The sequence below is a fragment of a genome, unplaced genomic scaffold (assembly GCF_019419815.1).
Source record: "Pyrus x bretschneideri cultivar Hongxiangsu unplaced genomic scaffold, Pyrus_bretschneideri_v1 Contig22, whole genome shotgun sequence".
Lineage (NCBI taxonomy): Eukaryota > Viridiplantae > Streptophyta > Magnoliopsida > Rosales > Rosaceae > Pyrus > Pyrus x bretschneideri.
This window is the reverse complement of record NW_025999524.1, coordinates 4,722,004-4,744,325: the sequence shown is the minus strand read 5'-3', so window position 1 is coordinate 4,744,325 and position 22,322 is coordinate 4,722,004. Positions and strand designations below refer to the sequence as shown.

Genomic DNA, 22,322 nt, shown 5'->3' with positions numbered 1-22,322 from the left:
CTTTTGGTTTGCAATGTACTTTTATTCCAAGCTAGTCTTTTAATTTGGTGCTGTAAAAATACATCTTTATCGTTAACATTTGTCTTTCGTGGACAAGGAATTGTTCGTAAAAGTCTAAAAAGAAAAATGGTATACATGAAAAATAAGATCGATTCTACATCTTGAATAATTGAATGGCATACAACTACATGGAAAATTCTTGGTTGCTACTCTCTTTATTGTCACTTAATTTTACAATGGAATTTCTTCTTTTTGCATAATATTAAAGCAGGTTGCCTTGTCTTCTGTTTGAAGTTCAAGGACTACATGTGTTCCACAACACTCAAATGTGTTTTTTATGCGTTTGGCTTGAGTATGGTTACACGAAGAATTAATTAGGATGTGAAGTGTAGTCTCACCTCAAAATTTTAAGCAACCTTGAATGTGATTAATGAATGTGGTTATTCTCGTTACCGATTAGTTTTATCGTAGAAGATTCTTTTGTTAAATTTTGATTTTTTTTCTTAATATAATTATATATTTACACTAAGGGGTGGGGATCTGGGCTTGTCCACACAATGAATTAGTCATAATAATGTGGCATAGAGCTCGCCATCAATGGAAGTCGAACTTTTTTTTTTTTGACAAGTGATATTATCTAAACTAAGGAGGACATGTGAGCTTAGCCTCATAATAGGCTAGCAATAATGCATGTAGTTCAACAATAGAAGTCAAACTTAAAACCTCTCAATATCACTAAACTGTAATATTAATCAAACGACTACATTTGTAAGTTTTGGTCACACCAAAAGAATTCAAATCTGATCCTATCCTAACCCCAACTAATTATCCTATGTATTCGTACCACCAGCCCTCTCCTATGTCAAACAAAAATCAACAAAGGATTCATCTGGTTTAATCTTATGCTCAAACTGGCCCAACAATGATCGAGGGGCAGGAATGCCGTATTATTTAAAATTTGCAATGACATAATTTCTAGTACTTGGAAAACTATTTGTTGACTTTTATAGCAATATTTTTATGCATGTCAGTACTTGGATCTTCAACTCATTTTTACTGTATTTTTTTTTACAGGTCTCGATCAATGACAAGCTGCATGCAAGTAACACTGTTTTTCTTGGACCCGACTTTCCATATACTGTACAACATTATAGCATAGGGTATTAATCAGTTGACCTGTTTTATACGGGAAGCATCAACGTATAGACCAACTTTTACGAACCCGTCCACCGTCACTATTACGTCCGGATTTAGTAATATGATTTTATGTGAAGCGTAGTTAACATGCACATGATTGTTTTATGATATAAGTTGTCATCGCGACAATGTGTTCGGTCCATATAAATCGTTCTCGTAACGGTATGGACTGGGCTCTCATAAAACCTAAAACTTAATACATTAATCGTTATACTCAAGTGAAATCAAATGGTATATAAACAATCATATGGTGAAGCTAGCTCTTACATATGATTCATGTTTGCAAAGCACTTTACGAGCAAATCTCAACATTGTATTATTATTATTTCGAACACGGTTGCCATGCATGTTATCTAAAATTTCCCAGCGAGCCACCGCCAATCACTTTACCAGCAAAGCACTATCTACTATTTCGAACACGGTTGCCAGTCACGGATAACGGGATAAGCACCTCCTCCTTCACTATCTACCTTTCAACTTATTATAGTATAATATATTTTCTCTCTTTTAATGATTATTAGGTTTTTCTTGTATTTAAATTGTGACAATATTTTAGTGCTCATGTACCCATTTACGATGAATCAAAACATTGGATTCTGAAATCGTAGGTTAAGGTTTTCTGAAACAACCGACAGGATCCTCCTTGGATCTTTTTGGTAAGGATATTAAGGATTCGTAAATTATGTTCGTTTATCGTACATCATATAATTAGTTTTTATCAGATATTGTTTGTGTATAATTTTAAATAAAAATATTTAAAATAATTTTTGACCGCACAATATACGATGAATGAACACGATTTACAGATTCTCAGATCTCACAAATAGGATCCGGAGTCTTGAATCACAACCTTAAATCCCTTTATCCTCCATCAACTAAGTAAGTTATTTGCATTGATTATGGTTTTCTAGAAAGTCGAGCTTGTTTGAGACTTACTTCTATAACGGATAAAAATAGTTTTTGGCAGCCAAAAGCATTCATTGTATTTGGCAGAAATTTTCAAAAGTACTTTTGTGCCACATAAGTGCTTTCATCGAGAAGAATGTCAAATTTCATTTTTATAGTTGATGGGTAACATCACATTTTGCAAAGTGTCCAATGCTTTTTTATTATTTATAAAAGCGCGTGAGTCAAAATTTAATAATAAAATAATCAACAAGTGAGAAAAATTAAGACAATCTGTGGGCCTAGCATTAAAATAAAGGAGTTTTAAAGAAAAGCATATAGTATTGTTCATTTTAACGAAAAATCATATTTTTACACTAAAAAGTAAAATCTGGTACTATTCACTTTACTCTTTATTTTGTTATTATCGTTAAAACTCAAAGTTTTCAAGTTCTTTTCATTAGTTTTTATTTAAAATAAAACAAACAAAAAAAAATTTTGACGCTATCTTCAAATTTGACAACAAAATAGAGAATATCAATCCAAGTAGGATTTTAATATCTCATTTGAAACAAAAATACTACTCTTTTTTGTCATAATATTTTGCGTATAATTTTTGACATCTCATTTAGAGATGCTCCTACCAGCACAAGGAAAGTCCATTCACAATCTATGATCCTTGTAGACTGCCCTTTTCCACAAAAAGATGAACAATATTTACTCCAGTCAAGGCAGCTTCTAGATTTGAACCTCTCAAGAGTCAGACTGCTGTTGTAAATTGTAACATAAACAATCAAAACTCGCAAAACAATTCAAACTTTTACTTTCTGCTCTGTGTTGTCAATAACCCCAGTTTTGAACGGCAGGTGGGGGTGCAGAGAGTCGTCCCAATTTTTTTAGGACAGGTATCAGATAAGAACAAGGACAGTACCAACAGATTCTATGGTCATCGTTCAACTATATGTATACAAAGATAAGAAATAGGACAGTACCAACAAATTCTATGGTCATCGTTCAATTATATGTATATTTGTCTACAAACAGATATATCTATGTATGTTTATGTGTATCAGCATTAGCATCATCATTCAGTACAAAATTTGATCACCACCAATTTATTTTACTTCTGATCAAGATCTAAAACGTACCGAAACAAATACAAGACAACCATTGACTTGTAGTTTCACGTTCCATCAACATTTAGGTTGATGAATTGGTATTCGGTGCCGCCTATCCACGTCGAATGGCGCTTAATTCGTGACCAGGTGATTCACCTGGTTAAAAGTCAGTAGCGGATTCAACAAGTCACCAAGCTGCATCCGTTCCACCTACTGAAAAATCATCAACATCTTTACGAGAACAGCAGGTTGAATCTTCAACCATAAATCCAACGTGATAAAATTCTCAAGTGTTGAATGATGTATTTCGAAACTTGAATAGTTAAAGCCTAAAAAAATTAGTTGGAAAGAGAAATGTAACTACTTTAATCAGCCGATTACTGTGGCATTTTAACAGCGTAACCATTGGCAGGCAACAGAGAAGTTTGTTGAAGATTCTTAATCCTATTTCTTCGTAGAGAATGCGGATTTACTCCAGCCTTGTGTGCTGCAATGACACCGATTGCTTCCCAATAGTTTGAGACATTGACCTGCAGGAAAAGTTTCATTTAGCTTAGAAACATAAAGCCTATGAGTTGAAGCAAAGCCATTTTCCTAGTGGGTACGTATGTTCAGAAGAAATGAATAATGATATCTACAGATCACTACACCATAAATTAGAACGAGACACGTGGAAATTCTTCCATCCCAGAAGTTACTCCCAAGTCCCAACAACCAAAGGGGGGAAAATGAGAAGACGGGATGTGCACACATTTGATTGCACATTTGGATACATACCGCTTCAATCCCAAATTTATCTGGTGTATCATCAAGGACTGTTTCATTTTCATCCACAGCAATTATAAGTGGCTGTAATAAAATTAGAATTAGTATCGCAAGGAAAAAGTAGCCATATGATATCAGTCAAATCTGCTTTTGATACGTGCAATAGGCAAAACATCCTCAGGTTCCAAGATTATACCTTGTTTCTTTTGCTTCGTGCAAAAGCAATAGCGCCATGTCCTCCAAAAGCATCTCTAGGAAGGATGACGCTATCAACATCACTAGCAAGTATGCAACCATTCTCCGACTCAGAGTTCTTTACCAAGTACTGTGGTGCATTACTAAGCCCAGCAAGCACACATGGCAAGAATGTGTACCCCAACTGTTGCACATAGAAAAAGAGAGAACAAAGAAATCACCTTCCAGAAGAGCATTGATATCATATTCTTTCATTTCTACTTTTTTTTTCCAATGTTCCCTACGAGTATTATCTCCTAACGCTCATAGACCGGCCATCGAGACTCTGAGTTATGCAAAAATTTACTGACCTCCTCAGCAGCTGATTTTGGGCATAGAGATGGGGTCATGGGGAGTGGTGATAAAGCAGGAGCGTGTGCACAAGGAATTTGGAACTCCTTCACCACTAGATGGCTTATAACTGCCTCAACCCCTGCCAATAGATCAATTCCCTGTAAGGTACAAAGTGAAATGAGATGTCGACTTTATACAAATAAACAGAATGCCTTCAGTCTTGCTGCTGAAGGTAATGTCTGAAGTAGAGTGTAATATCAAACAAACCAAAACGTTCGCATGTCATCATTAATATCACCTTATTCCCTATATTAATCATGGTCCTGATTAGTTTTTAACTGTAAATTGATGTTTATGGTTGTGCGTGGCTATGTGATAACCACAAATACTAGAGAGCGATGCCTGTACAACACATGATGCGTCTAAGCAGTTTCAATTCCTGTCATTACACTAGTATCCTAAATTGCACGTTAGTATAGAAAGATGAAATGGGAGGGGGAAGGAGGAAAAATATTAGCAGCGTCGACATCTTCCCTATTTTCAATGTTACATAAAACCGGACCACTAATGTGAAATTTGGAAACTTATTGTTCAGGGTCATGTTCAACGGACTCATTGTAACAAAATTAAGTAAACCAAGTACAATAAGCAATTGGCTCGCTTCAACTTATTGCATAATAAAATTGCAGTCGAGAGTTCAACAATTCAGGAAAGTTTACACATAACAAAACAGAACATGCATTATATTGTTGTTAAAATTTAACATACCATCCCTTGTCGATAATCGTCTGTGTCATGAACATCATCATCGTCCGGGAAGCGTCCAACAACTGCAACAGCATTTACTTGCGAGTGTTTAACTAAAGCCTGCACAGCCCTCAATAGTGAATCAGGGTGCTTAATCCTCCCTGTTGATTGCCTGGTTTTTGGATCAACCCACTTCTCTACCTGTAAAACTTGTCCCATTCAATCTCGTACAGTCACAATTATTGAGATGAAAACACAGGCTTGGCAGCAAAGAAAAGTGAAGCTAGTAACGACTAAATCTCTTTGCAATTGCCGAGTTTTCAAGCGCTTTCTTCGAATGAGATTAAAACTTGAAAGGCATACATAATGTGCAATTAACGATCAAAAACCTAATAACCGTATAAACGCAATACAAAATCAAATCCAAGTTTCAACAGCTAAATTAGTACCTGCAATGGAGTGTCAGTGACAACATATTCCACAACAGGCAAGCCAAGGGAAGCCCTCGCAGCATCCGCCACTTGCAAATGGCGAACACGAAGCTCCTCCTCGATGCCACAATCAAGAACCAAACCCACCTGCTTCACAAATCAAACACTAAGTAAAATAAACCTATAAAATGTGTTGAGAAAATTAAATTTCAATTTCCGAAATTACCTTGTTTTGGTGAACAGGCATGAGACCCCATAGGCCTTCAGCAAAGCGGTCAAGGGCATAGCCTTCGACGTACAACGCATTCGGCATTGGCCAGTAAAGCATCGCCGCATTCAGCACCTGCCGCGACGGTTAACATTAGTCAACATCACAGTGGCAGACTCGGAGACTGCCAAATTCGGGACTTCAAAACGCTAAATTTAAAATTTAAAATACGTACGTTGGGGTGAGCGATGAGACAATCGACGACGGAGGAGAGAGTGCGGGCGACGGGCAGGGCGTCGCCGGCGTATCCGCCAATGGCGGCTCCAATCCCGGTCGGGACTATCATTACGCTCGTGTAGTCTCTCTTAATCACCGTATCCAAACAGAGCAACAATTTTAGTTCTGTTCATGATTTAATTCAAATAAATGGGAGGAGTGTTTGGCGGTAATTAACTGACCTTGAAGGAGTGCCGGGGATTGAAGCATGAGATGATTGGTGGAGCGGACGGTCGGGATTTGTTGAATCGTCGGTTTTGAACGGGCAAGGAGAGGAACGGACGGCTCAGAATTACTGTCATCTCGTTTTCCCCGTCGACGGAACTCGGAGGCAGCCCTGTTATCCCATTTCCCGCTGTTCCTGACTGGCCGTGCTTCCAATGTTATCCGCTGAGTCCCGTCTTTAAAAGTAAGTTTCCTCAATCAAAATTGTTTTTTTTTAAAGCGACATCTTTTCAAAATTAATTTTCTATAAAATAATTAGTTTTCGTTATTGCGGTAAAACGCTATCTAATGCTAAAGCGATTTAGATCACCCTCAAATGAACTCGAACTTATGTTATATTTTCCTGTACTTTCCATTTATGAAGTGATAATTTACTCCAAATCGGCAAATTTATCCATAATTTTTTATGATTTGATGAAAAATTTGTAGGGTACAAGTTTACACATTTGAAAAAATTTCTGACTCACCAAATTAAAAGTTCCTCAAAGATCCAAAAAAGAAAAATCTGTATCAAGAAGCATTGCAAATTGTTTTTATTGATTGCATTAGAAAATAAAAAATGACTTTCCATTTTTTTTTTTTTTTGGTGCAATGGGCCAACAGCCCAAAGTTCCTACAAAAAGGCCACAAAATGCAGCTTCTATTCTTTGTAAAGAGTGTGCTGAGGTAGAAAATAATAGTAAGGAAATGATTTCCGCACTCTTTTACCATCTCAAGCTGTAACAATCAATATTTGTGACAAAAACGCCACATTGCCTTGTCGCGGGAGTTCCTTGTTATTCAAAGTTGTGTCTATGAATCTTGCATATGCTTCATGAAAGTATCGGTGCTACTTTTAACTACTGGTGGGTCTCGGTGGAGAGATTTTGTTGTGTAAATGATTATATATTACTTTGCATCCGGGAGTCTCTCGTATCCAGTCGCCCTTGTCAACGGACAATTTTTAAGGGTCTCATCATGGCATTGTCCTCATGATCCAAGATCTACACAAAATAGAATTAAAATTACATGTCAAACCCTATGAATATTAACAATTTTTCACCATACTAGAGTAGTTTAAATTATATCACTAATACGAAAATAAAATGAAAACACGCATAGTGTAAGTGAAACAAAATTTAAAAGCTATACTTACATGACAATGGTACACGTAACCAGGCTCCGCAGTAGGATCAAACTCATACGATGCATTCGAGTGTATGTAAGCAAATCTCAAAAATATTTTTGTCACAGTACCGGGTCTCATCTTGAACACATTCTTCCAACCTTTCTCGTGAGCTGGCACGTCTACTCTCTTGACAACTGCATATTTGCTTATTTGGCACTTGACGGCGTCGTTTAATTTATTCATGCACTCTTTAAACTTTTCTACATTCACCAGCTCCCTCTGCTCCAGTACAACGAACAGTCCCAAGTGAATGTGTAACGGATGGTTGTCCGCCGTCAGATTGATCACGTTCCACACCTCACTGGTCCCCGCTTTCGCGATCTCCGTCGCCGGTGCCTCATAAGATTTCCCGTTCAAATAAAGATGTGTCGGCTCATCGGTGTCGCTCGTGTACTCATACATTGCAATGTATCGTGTGCGTGATGCACTCGATAGATCAGGAGCGGGGTACTGAATTAACCTCGCCAGAACACGTGACGTGTCCAGCTCTGAATGATCAGCAATCAAAAACTGCATGACCCTACTGTTAGCAATGTTAACGGGATCACCCGATGGGTAAGGATACGGTGCATCATTGGCTAGGATAGCATTGGCATTCTTAGACTTCGAAAAGTCAACCACCACGTCAGCGATCTCAGAAGGCGCCAGCAAAATGTCCTTGCTCCCCACCGGTTTCCAAGGTACGCCGAATCAGCCCCCACGTGGATGAATCTCAAACCGTTGGCGAAGAAGAATCTGAAAAACCTCGCATTGCTAGCGTTGATAATTCGGAATCTGTATTTACGACGTCGTACCTTCAGCTGCGGCCATGCCTTCCCATTCACAATAATTGCGTCACCAAAATATTCCGGCTGCCATTGCGGGTGTATGGAGGGATTGTTTCCGGTAGAGTTCATGTATATCGAACCGTCGGTGCGAAAGCTACGATCGAACACCATTAGCGTTCGATCAAATTCGCCAATTGGGAGTCGAAGCGGGTCTTCGACTTCCGGCTGACGGACAATGTAGGCCCCAATCAAACCAGCGAGGAGGTTGACTCTGGTCAACCCGATGGAGTGATCATGGTACCACAGGTTCCCGGGTTGTTGCTGATTGCGGTAGCGATATCTTCGCTTCTGCCAAGCGGGCCCACGGTCTTTGAATTTGGCGGTGAACCATGCTTCTGCGCTTCCATCGCTTGCGGGTTCATGGATGCCGCCGTGGAGGTGCACCACAGTAGGAACGCCCTTGTTGGTAGCGGGTAGGGCCGTTGGAATGGTGGGATCCCAAGGCAGAATGTGTTTGGAGGGGAGGTAATTACGCCACGTCACGAAGGTATCGATTCCTTGGAGGGCTTCGATTGTTGGACCAGGCACTGTTGCTGTGCGCTTACGTGTACCGTAGGCGAACACTGGAGTCGCCGGAAGGTCTCGGTGGAATCTCTGCAAAGAAAATAAAATAATATAAAAAGATTACACTGACAAACGAAGGGGTCTAAACGAGCTCACTAATAAGGACCAGTATCCTTTCCTGACCTTAAAAACTGAATCTGCTGAGCAGACAATCATGATTGTTAAAATTTAATTCAATAACTATAAGTATTATAATTTTTAAAAGATCCTTTGTTTGTAGAGGTTGGATTGAATTTCAACGATTACGATTGCTTGCTCAGCAGACTCATTTTTTTAATATCAGGAGAGAATCCTCATCCCTAATGAGATCCCACTAATAAAGTAATAATTAAATTACGGGAAGCAGCTTTACAACTGTGAATATGGAATTGGGTTGGTGACCCTTATGTGCATCTTGGTCCGGTCTTAAGCTATAATAACTGGATTATTACTTAACGAACTGTTATTAGCATTTCAAAAATCTCATTCTACATTTTTCATAAGTATATTTTTCTTTCTAATTATAGAAAGTTTAAAGTGTAAAATAAATTTTTTTGAATGTCAATAACAATTCTCATTACTTATGTGTTAATTAATGTGTTTCTTTTCAATTAGTGATAGTTTGCAAAATAGCTATGAAATTTAGTCTAACTACCTAAAATTTAGACCGAATTATCAATTCATCATCAATCCAAAATAAATGCGTTAATCAACATATATGTAAAAATATAATTATCAACAATTACGCCATATAATTTACAACAGTTAGAAAATAAATGCAAATTGAATGATGGTTGGGTTGCTTACCCATTTTTTCATGTACATGCCAATTTTTAATGACTTGGGTTTGGGAACACCATCGACAACATCAAAGCCTTTGAGTAGGGGCATATCGGGAAGTTCATCCACAAACATGTGCAGCCTGGTCAGATTGACAAGCTGCTCTTCCGCCCATGAAGTCTCCAAAAGCACCCCCAGAAAAGATAGTAATAACACCAAAACTCTCTGGGCTCTAACCATCTCTCTCTTTGTCTTAGCTCGGTTGCATGGAGGGGAGAGAGAGAGAGAGAGATAAGTGCTTATTGGAAAAGTGATTTATCTGAGTAGGTGTTTTGCGGAAAGGAGGAGGTTGAGAGTTGAGAGAGAGAGAGACTGTTGTTTTAAAGGCTAAAAGGCTGGACAGCGTTTTCTTGTTTGGATGTGTTGGATTCGTCGGACTCGAAATATAATGGAAAAAGAAGAAGAAAAAGGGAAAGTATTTGGCCAAGGGATACGATTTTCACATACCATTTTTTGTTTCTTACATGTTTTTCTTGATTTTTAGCCATTATACTAAATAAACCAAATAAAATCAACGATCAAAATTAAAACAGGTGCGTGTTAATTATTTCTCTTTGGTTAATTTCATCTGTTGGGATATGATGTTAAAGAAGAAATTTTTTATTTTTTTAACAAACAATATTATCTGCACTAAAAAGAAGGATGTGGGTTTAACCTCATAATGAGTTGGCAATAATATGGTTCAAATCTGCTTTTGCTGAGAATCAAACCTAAAATCTCTAACTTATAAGTGAATAAAAATACCATTAGACCGTAGTATTCAGTGGAATAGAAATTATTTTTTTTAACCCAGGTCTAGATACAACGTTTTTCTGTAATAATTTAATAAAGAAATTAATCATTAACCGACAAATCACATTGTATATAAAATAATTTAGGCAGATGATCTATCTAACCTCACCTTATAAAAAATACGCAGCATTTCCTGTAGGTCCCTCCTTCCCCTTTGGATTCTGCGTTATGTGCCAATTCGAGCGTGAGCTCTTATAGATGGGCAGCAATGCCTCCTTCCTCTTTGGTGATGGTTTTATCTTGTGACGGTTTACCTGTAAATGAGTTTTGAGGTTGCTGGGTTTGTTCTTTCCCTCCTCCTCTTTAGGTCGCCATTTTGGCTTTTGGATGATACTTTTTTGTCTGATAATATTTCTTGTATATTCAGGTTGTACGGCAAGTAAAAATAATATATAAATAGAAATAGAAATATATTTCTTTTTATGGACTTTGTTATTTGTTAATCACCAAATTTATTTCCAAATCTATTCACCAAAAATGTGTCAACACTTTGCGTAATAGTAATAAATAAAAATATAAAGTAAATATCAAGATTCAACAAATCAAATATTGTCACGAAACTTTTTTTTTTTTTTTTGCACATAATTCAATTGTTTTTTTTTTTTGTCAAAAAATATATTTTGTTAGAGTAGATGTTAGATTATCTACCAACGAGATTTTAACTTAGACCGTCATAGCTCAACATCTTTTTGTAACTCAGTTGTTGAATCTGATACTTCTGTAATAAGTTAAAAGTTTTAACTTTAGCAATAGATTTCTTTTCGTGTTCATTTCTTTCTGTCACAAATGTAATCCACGGCCTTGTATATATAAACAAAGTAATTGCTGTCAATAAAGCACTTCCGTTTAGTATTTTCGGAGAATTAAAAAAAAAATAGAAAAAAAAAGAAGCACAAGGACGTGTTCGCGAAGGCGTTAGAAATTTCTGTATTTACCATATTTTTATTTGTATTACAATTTTTTTTCTTATGAACAGAAATTTATTGCATCCTTTGTTCTTATTCTTTAATTAATATTGTAATTAAATGAATGATGTTATTTTTTGATGAATGAATCACGACGAGGACCAAGGCAAAGAGGCCCGAATGAATTTATGTTGACAATCTCGATTAGGATATTAAAATTTTAATGAATTTATGTTGACAATCTCGATTAGGATATTAAAATTTATTTTTCATGGAAAAATAAAATTAGGATGTTAATATATTACTATATAAAGATGAAATTTTTTTTTATCAAATATATTGAAAAGCAAATAAAGGAAAATAACCATAGTGCAATGCAACTCTCTCCTAGGAATAAACAGAATTAGGATAATACTTGGCTCACCTTTTAACTTTGTCATGATATTTTAATAGTGGCAAGGGAGAGACTGAGAAGCTTATGTGAGTTTTTTCAATCTCTATAAAAGTGGACTGACATGATAAAACCACCAATTCCCTTAAAAAAAAAAAAAAATTAAAAAATAAAAAAAATAAAAAAAAACTTATAGCTTTACATAAGGCGAAGTTTGAATGCAGCTACATGAGTTTTATCCGCATTTGGACGCATTAGGTTGCCAAATCGATATGGGAATGCACGTTTGATGGGCTGGTTTGGATTGGGAATTGGACATTGGATTGAACTAGGCTAGTTTGGAAACTCATCTCTAAAGTGGTTTTGTGACCCCACTTATTATGGATATAGATCCGAGATCGATATTCAATCCGTGATACAATAGGCATGATTTATGTCTAATTTTTTTATACAACAACATATTTATAATAAGGGGATAGAGGAATAAATTGGTATTGAATTTGCCACAAAAGAAATTTGACCCTAAGACGTCTTAGGCTCTTACTCACGAGTTGAGGATTGGCTGACAATTATATTTCGCTTATCATTACATTCTATTATTTTCTTTGGCCGTCAAATATATCACAAGTTTATATATGTTTAGTGGTGCAAAGTATGATTTGAGTGGTTGAATTGAAAAATTAACAAGGGGCCCTTCCTCTTCTAGTTGTGGACCTCCAGGGTGTAAAAGCACTTCTGCTACCACTCACGGCAGTGAGTAATATTAGTGCCAAAAAAAAAAACATATATATATATATGATATGATGGTGGAAGTCTCATCAATATCAACCAAAGTTGTAATCTAATAAACAAAAAAACTTTAACGAAAAACTTTCGGTATTGTTCACTTTAAACGATATGAGGAGGGTGGGAAAGAGGGAGTCGAGCGATGGTGTGGGATCTTGGTGGTTTTGGGTTTGGGGAAGACGGGGAGGGTGGGAGGGGGGGAGTCGAGCGATGGTGTGGGATTTGGGTGGGTTTGGGTTTGGGGAAGAGCGCGGGGGGTTTTGGGGGGGGAGGGGGGGGGTGGGGGGCGGTCCGCGTAGTGGTGAAGGACAGGAGTGGGGAAGAAGGGGGGGTGGGGTTTGGGTTTGGGTTTGGTTTTATTAAATGATTTTTTTTTTTAGTTTTTTAATATTTTATTAATTTTTTAATAGATAATGGGCTCGTATTAAGTCACGTTACTATTTAACGGAAGAACTGACAGAAAACTGATAGAAGGTATAAAATTGTAAAAAATTCGTAAATGAGGTATGACATTAAAAAAATTTAAAGAAGGAGTATGAAACTGCGACTGATTCAATAATTAAGGTAATTTTATGTAATTTACATTAAAATTTATTACAAATATTTTTGGTTATTCTAAAAACACTTGTAAACTGAAACGTCTAACTTCTGTATTGACTTACATTGATCACGTTCCAAATCTTCGCAAGTTGCAGATGAGCACCAACCACCCACAAGGCCACAAGTGAGAATTGCAAATAAGCCCTGTGGTCCTCTTGGTTAACAAGTTTTGCACGCATCAAAAGTAAGACGCACGTGACATACGCGTGCAAATCTGGTTCATGTGGCAAATACTGTGTTTGCATTTTATACCACTGGACATTGTCAGCCAGCTGTTCCTAACCCTGCACAAATTCCATGATGCCCTCAGGTCCTCCCCGCTGACCACAAATGCACCATCCGATGCCACATTTGTCCCCCTATTGCATCGTAAAATTTATCCAGTTTCCGAATCGACCGTAACCTAAAAACCCAAACTCGGATGACTTAGAAATAGGGAAACGATTTTTGGACAATCTTGTTTATTTCTGGCTTATTATTCTCTTTTGATTTTTCGACCTAAACGTGAGCAAGAGTATATAAAGAAAGAGAACGATGTTTGTAAATCACTTTCACAAAAGAATAGATTATTTAGGTCAAAATGCGATGAGAGTGTCAATTGCTCACTCGGATTTTTACTCTCGTATCTATAATATTTTATATTGAGTATCATTCATTGGAGTTTCATTACGTTCTAATTTTAGACAAATCCCTCAATTAATTTTTCTATTTTTGCATTCATCCATGATATGCACCACTATGTGATCCGGAAAATTAACTATTTAGACCTTGCATCAAACAATCTAAGGGATCTTGCAACTGTTATATTTAGCATAAAACCCGTACTACTGAGTGAGATGTATTGTACCCGACCTCCTATTTTCGTACACATCTTGTTTGAAAAAGAAATGTAACTACAAAGACGAAAATACAAGAACAAAGCAGATTATTTACTAGGATGGTTGGATTAAACTCAGTCCTGAAACAAGAAGGGGAAACATTACCCCAAGAACTACAGATTACATTACACAGATAAGTGATTAGATTCAGTCCAACAAACGACTCGTCGTCCAAAAAACCCCACCAATAAAACAGAGAAGTTCACTCTCCCCTCCCCCTACTCCTCTACACATTTGTTTTTTCCTAGATGATGAAATTACACTGATTGAACAGCTGCTGGTGTTCTCATCACTGAACATGTGAGCAGCAGTGTTATTACTGCCGTAACCAGGCTCACCGCCGTAGGGGTATGCGGCGGCGGTAGGGGAAAAGCTAGGGCCGGGGCTAGGATAGTAATTGTAGTAGCCAGTACTAGGAGGAACCAAGGGAGACCTATGATACATCATCTGTGGCTGTTGCTGCATTGCTGCTTGCCTAGCCTGCATGTTCATCATCTGTGATGGGTGGGTGTACCCATTTGGATTCATCAGGATAGAAGATGGGTATTGACCAATTTGCCCCGAGGTATATCCACCACCTGGGAAACCTGCTGCATTAGGGTTTGCCTGTGCCTGAAACCCTCCAAGAACGTTGGGATTTGCTTCCAAAGCAGCAGCATTTGCAGCAACATTTCCACCATTTCCATGAAAACCGGCTAAACTCATCATCGCACTCAGGTCATTCATGTTTCCTCTTGTAGCTTCACCATTATTGATGTTCATCTTCAGGGCGGCCATTGTTTTCGGATCAATCCCGCCTGGATTCGCCTTCATGTTCTGATTCGGGTGCCCACCTTTCTTCCCGGGATTCACACTTCCAACATTGTTGTTCATCATCTTCGCATTGTTGGGAGCTGCAGCAGCCGCGTTGATCACTCCAGCATTTCTCTTTGCATCATTTGCTTGCTGCTGCTGCTGCTGCTGCTGCCTGAGCATCCCACGGATAAATCGCAGCTCGTCCTCCTCGCTTTCTTCCTCATCGTCGAAGAAGTCATCATCTTCCTCGGAGCTGAAGGACGGAAACTTTTGCTGGTTTTTGAAGGCTTCGAAGTTCTTGAGGATGCCCTGTTTCTGCCCTTCGTTGTTGTTGATGTTCTTGGTCTTGTCATCTCTGATGCAGTTGTTGTTGTTGTTGTTTCCCTTCTGGCTTTGGTTATTAGATTTCTGGGACCAGATCTCAGCATGTTTCCCAGCTCTGAGCAGTTTCTTGATCAAAGTTGCAGAATCCACAGTTCCAGAAACTGTGACTCTCTGCTGATCAGAATCTATTTTCACTTGGTAAACACCTGTAGGAGAATTGGGTTTCAAAAAAAGGAAGAAAACTGAATAAGAAATGCACATAACGGTAAACTTTAAACAGAAATGGGTGAAAATTTTCAATCATATCTTGAAGAATGAGTGAGAATTTTATGCAAAAATTACTCCTAAATTCATCAAAGGTAAAATCTTTTTACTTAATTTTACCCTTTTTTCTAGCGTACTTTTCTCAGTAACCAAACAAGTCTTACAATAATATGCTTTTAGCAAGAGAAAAGTGGTAGTAAGTTAGTCATCAATTAAAATACAAGAACACTACAAAAAGTGAGTACCTTCAATTCTCTGAAGGAGTTTCTTGACTTTCTGCTTACAACCATCACAGTGAATGTTCACTTTGAGAATACAAGTCTGTAAAAATGCAACAACAAAAAGAATAAAAAACCAAACAACAAAAACAAAGATCCTTCAGAAAAAGACCAACATGTTGACTGAATAAAAATAATAATATTTAGGGAAAAAAAAAAGAGAGAGAGTGAAGGAAAGAATGTGGGTTAATAGAAAAGCACCTGGATTTTGAGGAGCTTAAAGTCATCGTCTTTGGTCATTTCTTCAAAACTCTGTTTGGATGGTAAGAAAGTTCACTTTCTCACTCTTTCTTCTCACTCTTTGAGGTGTTGGGAGCTTGGGTGGTTTGAAGTGGCAGTGTAATTGAAAAGGTTGGGCGTGTATTGACCAAAATAAAACATAAAAAGTATGTTTTTCTTTTTTTTTGGGTTTCCTGCAACTTTTAGTAGAAGACTGGAAGTAGAGAGAAAGAGATGCTTCTTTATTTATTTATGTTTAATTTTTTATTTCTCCTCAAAAGCAAACAAAAGAAAAGCACATGGGTCTTGTCACCAGAGGGTAGAAGCTCAATATTTTATTTGAGAAAAACAATGAGAGTACACAAAAGAAAAAGAAGAGAAAAGCCTGAATGTTGAGATGATGTGATCCAACGTTAAATACTGGACAAGAAAAGCAAAGAAATTTAAAAAAAGTACAAGAACAACGACTAGACAGACTGAATTTCTATACTTCTTTCTTTCTTTCTCTCGCTCTCCTTGTCATCAGAAGTTAGGAATACGATCTGATACACAAAATGTAATAATATAATTAATTTAAAATTTAAAGAAAAAATCTTACCTAAGTTTAAAAGTACTTTTAAAATGTCATCAAGTATTATGATCTGATGATATTTCTCTTCATTTGAAAATGAGAGGTCTTAGGTTCGAATCTTATGAATAATGAATTCGATACCAAATTAGACTATTTATTATGTGGCTTAGCTGAAATCTCAATTTTGTTTTTTTTTTTAAATGAAGTACAATATTCATTGAAAACAATTCAAATATGTACAAACCGAGGATAGTGTGCTTAATGGGCCTCAATAAAACTTTGTCGAAACTTTCAACCCAATCGAAGAGAAAAGAGCTTCCCGCATGATAGAGAAACTATCCTCAAATGACAATAAAGCAAAATTACATACTTTCTTCAATCAATACATCCCTAATCAAATCAAGGGGTCTTTAAACCATAAAACCGACTCACTATTACCCACACCCATTCAAGCTAGTCAATGTGCCGAAGAATGGGTCTTCAAACCATAAAACCGACTCAGTACTACCCACACCCATTCAAACTAGTCGATGTGCCACATAATTACCATTCTTCGGAACATGGTTCAACAATCACCGAGGAAACGACCTGAGAGAATAACGAAAATAATTATAGGAAAAAATGACCATGCATCAGGCATACTAAAATTTCTCCTTCGTTACATGGGAAATGGATCATCTCCAGATCCCTTCCACCTAATCCTACAAGTTCACAAATTCGAACTCTTAAATTTGATCCAACGGCTAAAAACAAAGGGCCTCATAAAAAAGTTATTAACTTTAGCCGTTAGATAAAATTTTAAGTGCCCAAATTTATAACCTTGATGGATTAGGTGGAAAAAATCCAAAGAGGATTTCTTTGATGTTACATGTACCTCCATTCTCGTGATTATTTTTATTCAAAGAGAGCATTACCGTTGTGAAATAACAATACATCTATATTTGTATTTTAATTGTGGTACAATAAATAATGCATTCCAAGTCCCATCGGGCTTTGTAAGGAAGAAAACACATATGTCCAAACTTGGTTCTAAAAGGACATATGTTTTAATTTAAATTAAGTTGTCAGCGATGAATTATTATGATAAAGCTTTTCTATTTGAGTTCGACCCTCTTTCCCTTATTTAGTATAAAATATTAATTTTAAAATTATAATTAAATTATATTTATTTTCATTTATATTAGTAAAAAGTATAATAATATTTATTTTTACTCATAGATAAGAATATTTTAAATTCAAGTCTAGTCATCGATAATAGTAACGTGATGAATTGTTTTCGGCCCGGCCCATGTTACAGTACCGCACTGAGAAATTGAAAAATAGTGTGAGAAATTGTGTAAAAATAATAAGAAACAGGGCACCAATAGTAAATATTGAAAAAAAAAATTGAACCGTTGGTCACGTATCCCGGTGAGTGGGGAGGATATGGGGTCAGAGTTGGTGAACCGTGGGTGCAAGACAAATAGGGTTTCAGTTACGAGGAATGGGTTGGACCGTAGTTGTTTTTCACTTTTGGATCCCCGCATTTACCATTATTTCCGAAAGTTTCCCTCACATTTTCTACTTTTGTGCTTCAACCCATACGGTGTATAGCCTTTAAATATCAAATAGGTGTAAATAATGGAATTTATTCCAAGAAACAAGCAAACAAATGAAATCATGCAATCTAAATATGAAAATCAAACGAATTATTGAATGGAATTTACATTTTAAACTTAGAAAAAAGGAATAATCTATATGAAACGAGAATATTAAAATAATAATATTTCAAATAAATTATGTGACTTTATATGAAAAATCAAAACACGTAACAATGCGTGATAAATTTGAAATGTCGGTACTTTTACTGTTCCATTTCTCAAAGCAAGAAAATGTTAAGAATGTAATAAAGGCTACAGTAGATGTAGTTAGGGTTAGTTGGACTCTTTACTCTTGTAATTGAAGTGCATTCATAAATCAAAGTAATTTTTTCCCTCATTGACAACATTGTGAGAGCTCCAATAACAGTGGTCCTAACTCCTAGGGACAAGGGTAGTTAGCCAAAGGAAGGCAAAAATTGAATAAGACTTTAAGAACTCATCACATTATTGTAAATGGTGAAGCTAAAGAAATTTTTTTAATTTTATAAATCACTTGATTTAGTAATTGGTGATCGAATTGCTTCTTTTAAATCATGAAACAATGAGTCCACAATCAACCGTTACCTTATGTTATTTACAAAATATAATTTAAAAAAAATGATCGCTTAGCATATTTTTGGTGAAAACGAGTAATGCTAAAGAAACAGTTAAATTATACCACATTTCTAAACCGCATGATGTTTATGCTGAGGTTGTTATGACCTGTCACTAGGTTATATTTTAAGAATTGTTAATTATTAATAATTATTTTTCAATATTAATTATTATTTTAACTGCATAGAAGTCTAAGACCATCTCCAAATGATATGTTAAATTTTAAACATGAAATTTAAATTTGAAGGCTGATGTGGCATTTTGATCTTTTTATTAATTTTGTTCACCACCCGCTATGTCAAATTTAAACTATTATTTATTATATTATTACTTTTTATAATTATTTTTAAAACAAAAAAATAATTAATAATGAAGAAAAGTATTTATTCATAACTAAAAATAGATTAAAACCCTAGACGATAGTGTTGAGGTTTGCAGTCGCGCAGCTCTCTACCACCCATCATTCCTCTTGTCTCCCTCACCTCTCTACCACCCATAATAAAAATGGTAAAGTGTTGAGGTTTTGCAGCCGCAATGCTGCTGTTGCCGTTGCTGGTTCAGGTGTCGGTGGGGCTGCCCCTGCTACCGCTGCTCTTGCAGCATAGTAGAAGAAGGAAGAACCCAAGGAAGTGAGTGATGACGATATGGGATTCAGCTTGTTCGATTAGGAGCTCCTTCCAGCAAGATGTATTCTAATCTTCAGTTTGATGGTTTTTAGTACTTTGTGATTAGTTTTCTTTTTGGCTGATATGCAGTGGTAATGGAGAAATTGTCAAGACTCCTGGCGTTCTGCGGAACAAATCTTGATTTTAAATAATTAAAAATAGATTTGAAGGAGTTGTCAAATTTGACAGCATCTTCTCTTACAGCCATTCCATGTCATGCCACATAAGAATTGGCACATCGATTAAAAAACATTTGCGTTGTTTTTTATTCTTGTTATTACTGATTTGATATTTTCTTTGAAGATGCTTTAGGGTTTAGTCTGAAGAAGTCGCTAAAATAGAGCATGTATCTAGGGATTGCAATGAAAAAAACCGAAAAGACAAAGGGAAAGTTCACTTTGTTACCCTTTAGATGGTTCACAAATTCCCAACTCACTTGGTCATATTTTATCCATTTCTGAGCAATTTTTCAAAGTCCTGAAGTTGCTTTAAACCAGACAGAGAGAGCAGCACGCAATCAGACAAAGGTGAAAGGTGTGTACTCTACTATTCTTGTGCAAGAAGGAAAGTAAGGGCTCTCATTGCCTCCACATTCAATTCCACGCCCTGTATTTTGGTCCCGAGCAACTGTTACGAATCGAATAAGCAAATTCATCGATAAATAGGGTTCAAGGACCGGTGAGCAAATTGAAAGAACGTTTGTGCGTGGGCAATTGCTAACAAAAATTTTCATTATGTCCAGAATACATAACACTACGTTATATGTTATTATATAAGAAATTTTTTTTATTGTTAGGTCGTTGTGCTTGTTCCTACACATTTTTCGATGCAATACACTATCATAGACGCTAAGAACATCTCTAATGAGAGTTCATACTTAGGAACTCCCACTACCAACGTCAATGACTCATATAGAGGCTTTAAAAGAATATTCGAGTTCCTAAAAGACAAAGGGAAAGTTCACTTTGTTACCCTTTAAATGGTTCACAAATTCCCAACTCACTTGGTCATATTTTATCCATTTCTGAGCAATTTTTCAAAGTCCTGAAGTTGCTTTAAACCAGACAGAGAGAGTAGCACGCAATCAGACAAAGGTGAAAGGTGTGTATTCTACTATTCTTGTGCAAGAAGGAAAGTAAGGGCTCTCATTGCCTCCACATTCAATTCCACGCCCTATATTTTGGTCCCGAGCAACTTTTACGAATCGAATAGGCAAATTCATCGATAAATAGGGTTCAAGGACCGGTCAGCAAATTGAAAGAACGTTTGTGCGTGGGCAATTGTTAACAGAAATTTTCGTTGTGTCCAGAATACATAACAGTACGTTATATGTTATTATATAAGAAAAATTTTCTATTGTTAGGTCGTTGTGCTTGTTCGTACCCATTTTTCGATGCAATACACTATCATAGACGCTAAGAGCATCTCTAATGGGAGTTCATACTTAGGAACTCCCACTACCAACATCAAGAATATTGTTCGCAATAAGAAATCCTTATATTATAATCCCTAAATGTAAGGATTAAAATATTAAAAAATTATTGTTTATTTTGTTGGAGTATTATGACCATTGATAAAAATAAACATTTAATTTTCAAGAGAAGGAAAAAAAAAAAAAAAAAAAGCTACAGGAGAAAATTAAATGAGAAGTTGTCTCATGTGGTTAATAAGAGGTCCACTCTTTGAGTCTCTATATGTTGAGATACTTTGAGATATTCAATTCCGGCCTATTGAGAGCCTTTTGTCCATATATTTAGAAACTACACGATTGTTGGGACTCCATTTAGGATCTCTATCGGTGATGCCTAAAACACCGATTTAGAGGTCCCATTCGACCACCTTTTTTCTTCTTCTTTTTCTTGGGCCCATGCTAACGGCCCAGATTTATTACGGGTTACTCTTGGCCATAAGATAAACGAACCTCGGATTTAGGCCCAAGTTTTATTATGGTTGTAGTTTAGGTGCAATTAATCGTTGTAGCTTACTAATTGTTATAATTTCAAAACAGGTTGAACTCCGCCATAATTTCTACGGATTCAGCACTTTGAGGTCCAGGCATGCATATGATGTTTTTACACCTCAAAAACGTCTAATTTACCTTTACGTATGTAACTCGAGAAAAAATGGCAAACCTAACTTTGTATTTGACTTGCAACAATGAGTAAACTACAACGGGAGTTAAATTGCAACAATGGGGGCATAAAATAGTGGAATTTAATTAGCTCAAACCATAGAGATTAGAGAAATGTTAAGAAGACTCTCTTAATAGTTAGACTCTTCATGAATTCTCTGTCACTTCATATTTTTGGCATAAATGTTAGCACGAAAATCGACGTTAAACTGTGAGGTGACAGAGAGTCCTACTTTTGAAAAAGTCCCTTTTTTGGCTTACAACTTATAATTAAGAAACAAAGCTAGGAAGTCAAGATGGCAAAGCTTAAAAACGATATCGTGTTCAGGTCCATTCTTCAAAGAATATTCATAAATGAAGTGAACATCTTGTACAAGTGTATATGAAGTACCTTTTTTTTTTTTTTGAATTCAAACTTCCAAAATCCAAAGACGAAGAAGCTGACTAACGCAAGGAATCTCCCTTACCTTTTTTACTTTGTGATCGATATTCTTTTTTTCAACCAAAATAACATGCCAAAGAGCCTGCATCTTGACCAAGCATGAAGTATCCACCATAAACATCGTTTAAACTTTTAAAAAGGAACTAATTGATTCAAGAGCATCAAGTATTTGCCCTTAAACCGAGCAAAGTTGTAAGTTTCCGAGAAGCATATTTTTTTTTCATCTGATGGTGACGGTACACTTTTGAAGAACACGTACAGTAAACGAAAGCAGAGAAACCTCGCGCAC

General features: G+C 36.4%; 3 protein-coding genes across 3 annotated transcripts; all 3 read right to left on the bottom strand.

Annotated features, from left to right (window-relative positions):
* Positions 1 to 3,065: 3,065 nt before the first annotated feature.
* LOC103948462 (uncharacterized lipoprotein syc1174_c) lies at positions 3,066 to 6,564 on the bottom strand. The gene is made up of 10 exons (XM_009359500.3): positions 6,338 to 6,564; positions 6,115 to 6,243; positions 5,898 to 6,014; positions 5,690 to 5,818; positions 5,262 to 5,441; positions 4,511 to 4,651; positions 4,162 to 4,344; positions 3,978 to 4,049; positions 3,565 to 3,730; positions 3,066 to 3,413 (listed from the first exon to the last, which is right to left on the bottom strand). The coding sequence occupies exons 1-9, from the start codon at positions 6,455 to 6,457 to the stop codon at positions 3,578 to 3,580; spliced, it is 1,224 nt and encodes a 407-aa protein (XP_009357775.2). The 5' UTR covers positions 6,458 to 6,564; the 3' UTR covers positions 3,066 to 3,413; positions 3,565 to 3,577.
* Positions 6,565 to 6,888: 324 nt separating this feature from the next.
* LOC103948451 (multicopper oxidase LPR1) lies at positions 6,889 to 10,038 on the bottom strand. The gene is given in 4 exon segments (XM_009359488.3): positions 6,889 to 7,363; positions 7,516 to 8,225; positions 8,228 to 8,969; positions 9,726 to 10,038. Coding segments are annotated over 4 exon segments (1,719 nt in total). The 5' UTR covers positions 9,939 to 10,038; the 3' UTR covers positions 6,889 to 7,309.
* Positions 10,039 to 14,140: 4,102 nt separating this feature from the next.
* LOC103949563 (heavy metal-associated isoprenylated plant protein 37) lies at positions 14,141 to 16,222 on the bottom strand. Its single transcript, XM_048585248.1, has 3 exons — positions 15,973 to 16,222; positions 15,739 to 15,814; positions 14,141 to 15,435 (listed from the first exon to the last, which is right to left on the bottom strand). The coding sequence occupies exons 1-3, from the start codon at positions 16,009 to 16,011 to the stop codon at positions 14,258 to 14,260; spliced, it is 1,293 nt and encodes a 430-aa protein (XP_048441205.1). The 5' UTR covers positions 16,012 to 16,222; the 3' UTR covers positions 14,141 to 14,257.
* Positions 16,223 to 22,322: the final 6,100 nt, after the last annotated feature.